Here is a 9430-nt window from a genome sequence, read left to right on the forward strand (position 1 = left end):
GAGGATTCCAATGAAGAGTTTAATGGAAGGACCATTACAAAGATATGAGCATGGAATCAGCAGAGGCACTTCAAATGCACACTCCAACCTCAAGGCTGTGTACTTGGCTGTCTCCCTGTCAGCCATGCTACACCACCACCCCTCCCCACTCTGGACATCCACACGGCTTCTTCATTTTGTTCAGGTCTTGGCCATTAATGGGACTTTCTCAAGTGAGCATTGCAGCTGCTGCTCCCCATAACTCCCTTCCTCCTCCCCCACCTAACTTGCTATAGCACCCAATATCTCATATTTCTATATTTTATATTCTATATATTCTATATTATATATATTTATTATATATATTATATATATTTTAAAATATATAAAATTTTATATAAAATTATATAAATTTATATTTTATATAATTTATATATTATATAATTTTATATAAAATTACAAAATATATATTTATATATATATTTATATATATTAAAATATATTCTATATTTTAATTATTTATTATTTACCTCTACTCACTAGAATGGGGGCAGAGATTTTTGTATTTTATTCATTGCTATAACCCCAGTGCCTAGAGCACTACCTTGTCCAAGGAAGAAGCTCAATAAGTATTTGTTTAATTAAGGAATGCTAATTGGACCTACTAGACCTCATAAAGAGAATTGTCCCAAAGTGACAACTGATCCATTTTTCTGCTTCAACTCGCTGATCATGCTCCTGCCCTTTTTGGAGACACCCGCTGAAATGCAAAGAGCTTTTATATGGCCACAAGAGGGTGCTGTTGATCAGTTTTTCATTTTTTAGGAGCCAGTCTGAGACCATTCACCCTCTCCTCCCCAGACCTCAAAAAAAAAAAGGTGGGACAGGGTCAGGTCTATAGTCAAAGCAAACATACAGTGTATCTCTTCCATCCCAACATTGCCCTGCAAATGAAATTCAGTTAAAGCCTGTATCAAGAATGGTCTTGAAAGGACAAGCGGTCACCAAAAAGCAAGAGCCTGAGGACTGCATACAAGAAAGGAGATGCCAAAGGCACGAGAGGAAAGTGAGGAAGAAGGTAGGTGAAGATGTCTCAGGTCCGGAGGGATCGGAGGAGACATTATGGGTGAGACGGCATTTGAATGAGGATTTGAATGACAGGTAGGGACAAAATCGTGTTTGGCTGATTTTATACACTACTTTCATGGGTCACTTGAACTTTAGGGTAATTTTCTTCTCAATTGAGAATGAGTAACTGTGTGTGTACATGAAAAAAAAAAAAGAGGTCAGCTTTTCAGGACATCCCACTCCTATATAGCATAGTATAAAAATAAAAGAGCTTTAGGAAAGACAATGTGTTGTTAAACTATGGAATGAAAGCAAGCCTTATATCCACCTCCTGATTTCTTGTTGAAGGGCCTTTGTGCCCACCCCAGAGGGAGTGTAGAATGTCACAAATGAAGGCATGATTTTTTTCTTTGTTTTCATTAATATGGAGCAGAGAATGGAAGTACTGGTGGAGGGGAGTTTCTTAACTCTGAGTGCAACTTTTCTCAAAACGCCGGTGGAAACTGAATGTCTTAAGGAGGCCCCCAGACTCACAGACCAAATTCACAGACCCAACACAGTGAACTCTTGTCAAACATATTCTTTATTTGAAAGAGAGCCACTCCAAAGGGAAAGTAAGGGAAGAGAATGAAATGAAGAGGTCAGATGTCCAAGTCAAGGTTCCCACTTCCTTCTTGTCCCATCCTTGCTTGACACGGGACTGCAGCCATGTCCCCCTCTCCACTGGGTGTGGTGTGGAGCCCCCCACATCACTTCCGACTAATGTGGTAGGACTTCTTCCACCTCTAGAGTGAGGAAGGGAAGTAAGACCTCCCTCAGCCTCTTCAGGGTGTCCCTGCTGATTACCATGGGTAGGACATCCACAAGAAGGTCTGGGTTCATGTACTGCAGGTGGAAAAGCACATAGCCCAGCAGCCTAATGAAGATCATGACCATGAAGACACCACACCTGAAATGTCTGCAAAGAGACATTCTCGGTTACTGTGGGGGGAAAGAGACAGCCCACGATCCAACTATAGGAGGTGAAGCTTACACTCATAAATAACTGGTGAATTGCTTTCTTTGGGAAAAACTGATGGGGAATAGAGACACAGAGGATGAGGGTAGGGGATAGGTGATGGCAGAAAAAGATTGATGTAGCAGTTAGGAATTTCATATGGCTCTCCTGATAAGTAAGCCCTCCAACAGAATAGATGTCCATATAGAAAAGCTGGAGATGCAAAAGGAGATTTTCCAGGTACTACATATGAGGCAGGCCTTTTGGGGTTGTCAGAAAATGTTCAGGACTGTCACACATGACCGGTGGCCTTCTTCAGGTCTACTATAGTAAGCCGTTCTAGAACTTGAAATGGGATTAGACATCTCTGACATTAACATCCAGGCAAAATCATTAGGACAGGTTTTTCTTTCAAGTGTCAAAAGAGACTAAGTTAAACAATACAACATGTGCATGTGTGTGTGTTTTCTTGTGTGCTCCCAAGAAAATTTTGCACTGAAATCTAAGGCCTTCAGTCTTAAACTACATTGAAATGTCATAAATTGAAGCTCTTCCTTAAAGTGTCACATGGAACATTTCAGAGTTAGTCTCCTTGTTTCAAAAATTAAAAAAGAAATGGCACAGAGGGTTCAGGTGACTTTTGTTTTCTAAAATTTTACAGTCTACAGAAACAGAACTCAGAAAATTAATGCACCCTGAACTGTTGTTCCAGCAAAGAGTATAGGAGAGATTATTAGGTTCAGGACCTGGAAAATAGAAAGGGGTCATACCAAGGACCATAAGAACAGGAATTCAAAGTAAAATGCAACCTGCAGTGTTCATCTTGAAGAAATAGCTTCTTTTTCGACCCACCAAGTTCTGCATAACCTGGTATTGAGGAAGGAAGGAAGGGCTGGAAGAAATTTGGAACTGCCTGATGTTTTCTGGTTGGTGGGTGTATTTATCCTTGTTCCTTCTGTCCTGACCAAGTCACTCGCTTCTACAGAGTGAATGGAGCCTAGACTAGCTAAAAATCAAGATTCTACCACTTACCTGTACCAAAAGATTCTCTTCTGTTTCTTAATGATGGTCTTCTCCTATGGGAAGCAATAAAAGCCACAGCTGTGCCTGTCCATGTGGTCACAGAGAGGCAGTGTAGTGGGGGTGACTAAGAGCCACCCAGGAGTCAGGGGTCAGGCTACCTGGATCTGAATCCTGACTGCCACTTCCTAGCTGCTATAAGTGCAGCACAAGGTACCAAGCTTCATTATGTCCTAACTCTAGGTTTATTAAAAAGGGGAAGGGATGTGGGGAGCAGGGAGAGAGAAGCCAGGGGAAGAAGGGATAAAAAAAAACTCCAGTTTGGGACACGGAAGACATACCATGTTGCTTTGGATGGTCTCTACCAGAATTGACCCAGGTTTCAGTATTTGGGAGGAGTTGTTCTGGGCTTTGAATCTGGGCGAAAAAGATCAGATCCAGGAATGATATTATATAATCTGAGAGACTGGTGAAAGGTGCTTTTCTAAGTCATACGACATCTATGATTTATTTCCTAGATTCTTGATAACATTCACAGTGTTCAACATTCAAAACTCATAACTGTTCAACATACAAAGAACCAGGGAAATGTGGTCCATTTTCAAGAAAAAAAGACAATCAATGAAAAATAACCCTGTCATAATTCTGATGTTGGGTTGAAACTGCAAAGTCTCACACATGTATGGTTACTTGACTTATAAAACAAGGCACCACTGAAAATGATGTTCTCTGAAATAAATGGTGCTGGGTCATTTGGCTATCCACACAGAAAAGCGTGATCTTGATCTCTACCCCACACTATAGATAAAAAACAAATTCCAGATGAATGCAAATCTAAGTGTAAAAGGTAAAATAGTAAAAAAAATTCTAGGGCAAAGCATAGAAAAATAGTTTTATGACCTAAAGAAAGCACTAAGCAAAGAATAAAAACAACAACAAAAAACCACACACACACACACACACACACACACACACACACCCCAAAAACTGGCTTGAGAAACATTTTGCCCTTCAAAGACATCCTGGGGACTTATCAGGGACATCATTTTCTAAACTTACACTTCTTTTTCAAGAAGAAGCACCTCTTTTTCCTTTTCCATCTGTCTCAGAATTTCCTGGTATTTCTTCCCATGGAAATAAAAAAAAATTGTTATAATGAAGAATTCCCCTATATTTCAGTGCAATGTCACGAATGATTCTCCTAAGACTAACTCCTAATATTCCAAATGGTGCATGCATGAGTGTACACACACAAGTAGGGAAATGTTCTAATAAAAGTTGGGAGATACTGTGATTAGATGGATATGGATATATTTATACATATATACATATATGTATATACACACACCATATACATATATATGTATATATATGTATATATGCACACACACACATACACACGTGGACATACATACTGTAGCTAGATGGATATATACACACACACACACACACACACACACACACACAAACACACATACATACTGTGGCTAGATAGATATCTAGAATATATATATATATATATATATATATATATATATATATATACACACACACACACACACACATTCTCTTTGGATTCTGCTTGTATTCAAATCCCATCTCTGATGGTTACTAGTTGTGTTTCCATAGCACATTACCTAACTCCTCTAAACCCGTGTCCTCTTGATCATAATAATATCATCCCCATAGTTTTACTGGACAAGTTACCGGAGAAAAATACCGTATGTGCCAGTGCCTGACACAAAGTAAATCCTTAACATACGCCTGTTTTGTTAGGGTTTCTATTGTATAAAAGGCATTCTTCCCTGTGGCAGATTTTATCCTAATGAGAAATTAAGGAGTCCACGGCTTTGGAGAAATTCTGCTTCTACTCTGACTTGCCCTTGCAGGTAGTGTACCTTTATGTAGAGGGCCTGGTCCTCACAGAGCTGATGCAAAGATTGGTAGTCGCCCTCTATCTAGAAAGAAAAGAAAATTAACAAATCTCATCAGAACCAAGCCTAGGCTGCTCCCTGGGACCCTAACTGGTACACTGGACATTGGTTACCTAGCAACCTGTTCCTTTAAGGGAAAACAAGCACATCACAGAGCAGTGATCTCATCACTCATGAGCAGGAATGGTGTAATTTTGAGGGGAAAAAATGGTTTGCCCAGGTTGTTGAATGCCTATCAGGTAAAACAGGAGAAGTCTCAGGACACTTAGGTTTGGAATTCGACAATAGTATTCTGAGTATAAGAGGTAAAAGGATGTTTAAGAAATGGTAAAAGCAGTACTTCTAATATAAGCTCTCTTTCCCTTCACCTGCATGTGAATCAGAAATTTGTCTGCTGGATGTTCTTATTCCTCCCCATCCTCTGCCTCAAGCTGTCCTATTTCTAAGATCTTTGGGTTTCTCTCCTATTTATATCCTGGACAAAAACTCAGTGAGGAGACATTGCCTCTACCTTGAGCAATTCCTTCTCTTGCTTTGCACAGGATTCTGTTGACTTTTGTAGCCTCACCTGGAACACAGAAAGTTAATAGCATTCTTTTATGGAAGGCAAGTGGGTAATGGTCACCCTCTATCCAAACCAGCAGAAAATATGATAAAAATGACTATCATATATTGAGGGATTGAGGACATATTATAGCAAACTAGGATGGACACTATCGGCAGCCCTGTTTAACACATGAGGAGACAAAATCAAGGAGAAATTAAGTGCTTAACTTTAATCATTTTAATTTTTTTAAGTTTTATTTTTTATTTATTGTGTGTGTGTGTGTGTGAGAGAGAGAGACAGAGACAGAGACAGAGAGAGAGAGCAAATAGGGGAGGGGCAGAGAGAGACAGAATCCCAAGCAGGCTCTGTGCTATAAGCACAGAACCTGATGTGGGGCTCTAACTCATGAACCAATTGAGAGTCGAGTGCTTAACCGACTGAGCCACCCAGGAGCTCCAAGTGCTTAACTTTAAAAGTCACCCAGTGGCAGAGCTGACATTTAAGCATCGGTCATCTGACCACCCTGTCCCTGAGCCTTACCATCCTCCTTCCTCTAGCTCCACTGACCAAAGCTCCCTGGCCTCTTTCTCCTCTTTCTCCATAGGGAGTACTCACATGCTGTCTGAATCACAGAGCAAAAGAGAAAAACTGGGCAGTAGGGCTGGTATGGTGGTCTCAGCTAAATTGCCATATTTGCCACATAAACCTGCAGAAAGCTTCCCAATAGTGCTTCTGTCCTCTATTGGGCATCCACTTCATGCATTCACTCAGCGAATATTGTGCATCTAATATGTGACAGGCACTGTTCGAGGAACTAGAGAAACAGGAGTGAATGACATAGACAAAAACTCTTGCCTTCATTTGGTTTATCCTCTAATAGAAGAGAAAGATAAAGTGAATTTTAAAAATAAAACTTTTTTGGCCTATGAGCCATGGGTTGGAAAATAAGTTAGGATTATTGACAATCTCTATATAATTATGGAAGTCAGCATTCTTATCCTACTTGAACATCTATATCTGTGTGTCATTTAGATCCTAAACTTCTTGGGAGTCCTGATGTGCATTCAGAACATGTGCTCTGTTGACTGATGGGTGACGAGCTCTCTGGAGCAACTTCCTCTGCTTGGATGACATTGCAGTGAACTCTGCCGTTACTTGACTAATTATGTTGTGAATGTCCCATAAGCCATGAAGTAAAGTAGAGGGGACAGAAGACATTGGCACCTCTGATAAGCACACAGACATACTTGGCCTGGTAGAGTCCTTGAAAGCAGTTCCTCCCCAAACCTAGAATTGACACACATCTCCCAGAAAATCCCTAGGTTTGTTTCTCTACTCACCTTCAGTTCTACCAACATCTGCTTTAGGGCTTCTTTATCAAGGCCGGTGTTCTTAACTCTCCTTGAAATCTGAAATACCATTCCCAAAATTGTGGACTGAGTGACACAGACCTAAAAATCTGGGATAGTGGCAGACTTTGGGGTCTCAGGGCTAGGGAATGGTGGTTAATTAACTTAGATCTCAGATAGAAGCTTGATAGAAGAGTGTCTCCTTCTTGCTATGGGAGCTGTCTGACTCCAGGCTACTTGGATATACCTTTCTGTTCCCATAAGCCATGAACATGGGTGCACAAGGAGGCAAGGAGGAAGAGAGGGAGGGGAAAGGGGGGCAGAATCCTTTGGATATGGGGGAGGAGGGAAAAATTTTTTCTCCTTCCACAGTCCCTTAGCTCTCTCACCAGATCTGTAATCCCAGGGAACAAATGGGGCTGTGAATCAAAGAGACTCACTAAGAGATCCAGTATGTGGCAGGGGGGAGGGAACACACACATTTAGCTGGTTGCACCTTCTGGTCTTTCTGACTGAGGACTTCAGGAGTTCAGTTGATTCTGTCCGGATTCCTAAGAAATGAGCCTCTTTCAAGGGTGGCCCACCTTACCTTCTGAAGCTCCACCACCTTCCTGCCTAGAACCTTGTTGCTTTTTTCCTGTGGAAAGGAAGAGGTAATGGGGATAAACCAGCTCTACTCTGGTACTTTCCCCTTCCCCCTTCTCTAAAATAGGGCTTAAGGATAAGTGCATGGAGGGGGAAAATTGCACTCTGGCCCCACTCAGAGGATCTGGGAACAACGCCTGGGCCTGGGGCCCCCATGCCAAGCACTTCATTCTCAGAGCAAGAGCACTCTCTTAAACAGCTGTGATTTCTCCAGACACAGAAACAACCATAGATGATGATCCTCTGGGAAAGAGAGAGAGAGCAGTGGCAGACTGCAAGCGAAATGCATCACATGATCCTTTTCTAGACACCTCCTTACCAGCTTTGCTGTCTCTGATTTCAGGTTCCTCAGGGCTTCCTCCTTCTCAGATACAATATGGTTCAACTCCTCCCTCTCGTTGGCTTGTCCTAGTGACAGGGCAATCTCTCTTTCCAGACTGAAAAACAGTCACCCAAGTGTGGATCAGTCATAAGGAAGCTGCCAGCACCCTAGCCTAGGAGGCCACTGCCAAGGTCTCAGGGAACCAGAGAGATTGCCAAATGCACTGGCAATTCAATGTCAGCCTGATGTGGAAACATAATGCAAACATCTATACATAAAGGCTTCTGGGGGCGTCACAGTTCATGCTTCAGAATTTAACACACCAAGATTTACCGAGAAAAAAGGAAACCTTCCTCCCACCTTCTTTATTCCAAGGGCCATTCAGTTGAGGAGAAGCCCTTGCCTCACCAACTGCAGAGCCTGACCTTTGAATAGCTTCTTCTTTCTCTTGAATTTTTCTGAGAAGAACCTGATTTGCCTCATCCAGTCTCTGCAGGTCCTTTTCAAGGTCTAAGTTCAGGTAGTCAAGGTTTTGTTTTGTGACTTTTAATTTCAGTATTTCCATCATCTCCTGCCTATAGGAAAATTGTCTTAATTACTGAACTCAGGATAGGAAAACAGAGGGGCCCTAGAAAGATTTCCCTGGTAATCTCATTTATCCTCCCATCTTCTTGTGTTACTATGTCTAAGCAGCCCTGTGTTGTAATTTTCCATGATAAATTGATTTCTACAGTGTTTTGCATAAAATAAATTCCTGGAGTCAAATCACAGTTTAATTTTAAATATTATAAATGGAACCCATTTAAACACAAAGCTTTTATAAGGCAGAATATTTTTTTTTCATACAGGTAACTATGCTCCAACTTATTTAAAAAAATCTTATTTAGAGTGTGCAGAATCTAAGATATACCTATAAAGCATTTAAATATCTGTGAGGGAGAGGAATTTCTTCAGTTCCCTTTTGTTACAGGGAGTTTATTTTCTACCCCAGTCAAGTAGGCACACGGACTGGGTGGGGGGCAGGGATGGGAGTGGATCCTTTCTCCAAATAAGACTGGTTTGCTTTTTGAGTCATTAACCATTTCTAAAAACCCCATCATAGTATGAGGAAGTCCAAAGATCTGAAACCAAAGCCTTTTCTCCCCAGGAAGCCCCCGCCCCATCTCCCTCCCTCCCATCCAGGTTTGAGGACATAATGTCCTGCACAATGGAGGTTTTCTTCCTTACTGGATTGCTGCAGAGACCCTTCCCATTGCAGATCCCCTACTGAATGTTTTAAATTATTATTATTATCCTCATTATTTACACATCATCCAGTGGGTCCTGTCCAACTTCTTCCATTGTGGGTTTCCTAAAATGTTAACACAAACATTTATTACAGAAACATAGCCCCTAATGTTCAACATTGTAACATTGCCCCACACGGGCCCAGGAGGGAGCAGGCAAAAGTTTGACCAGGCAAGACAGAGCCAAGAAGAGACCCATGCCTTCTAGACCCCCCTGCTTTCCTGGATTACTAAATTCCAGTAATTCAGATTGTGTTTTAACTTAAAATTGCCTAAACAAATC

General features: G+C 41.3%; 1 protein-coding gene across 1 annotated transcript; it reads right to left on the minus strand.

Moving 5' to 3' along the window:
- Positions 1 to 1806: 1806 nt before the first annotated feature.
- Positions 1807 to 9202, minus strand: LOC124508360 (transmembrane and coiled-coil domain-containing protein 5B-like). Its single transcript, XM_047074724.1, has 12 exons — positions 9168 to 9202; positions 8287 to 8436; positions 7859 to 7976; positions 7484 to 7531; positions 7391 to 7393; positions 6886 to 6954; positions 5510 to 5566; positions 4963 to 5022; positions 4124 to 4188; positions 3406 to 3481; positions 3077 to 3120; positions 1807 to 2005 (listed from the first exon to the last, which is right to left on the minus strand). The coding sequence occupies exons 1-12, from the start codon at positions 9200 to 9202 to the stop codon at positions 1807 to 1809; spliced, it is 924 nt and encodes a 307-aa protein (XP_046930680.1).
- Between the last annotated feature and the right edge of the window lie 228 nt (positions 9203 to 9430).

This window comes from Lynx rufus, unplaced genomic scaffold (genome assembly GCF_022079265.1).
Source record: "Lynx rufus isolate CCGP_SWC_20201006 ecotype Redwood Valley unplaced genomic scaffold, mLynRuf1.p SCAF_13, whole genome shotgun sequence".
Classification (NCBI taxonomy): Eukaryota; Metazoa; Chordata; class Mammalia; order Carnivora; family Felidae; genus Lynx; species Lynx rufus.

What these genes read in the sequence shown, in the direction of transcription:
- LOC124508360 (XM_047074724.1), bottom strand. Translation starts at nt 9,202, where the DNA reads ATGGAAGAAGTTGGACAGGACCCACTGGATGATGT. An exon ending in AAAGAAGAAGCTATTCAAAG is followed by an intron (nt 7,977 to 8,286) that starts GTCAGGCTCTGC and finishes ACTGTTTTTCAG; the next exon opens with TCTGGAAAGAGAGATTGCCC. An exon ending in AGACCATCCAAAGCAACATG is followed by an intron (nt 3,121 to 3,405) that starts GTATGTCTTCCG and finishes TGCTTCCCATAG; the next exon opens with GAGAAGACCATCATTAAGAA.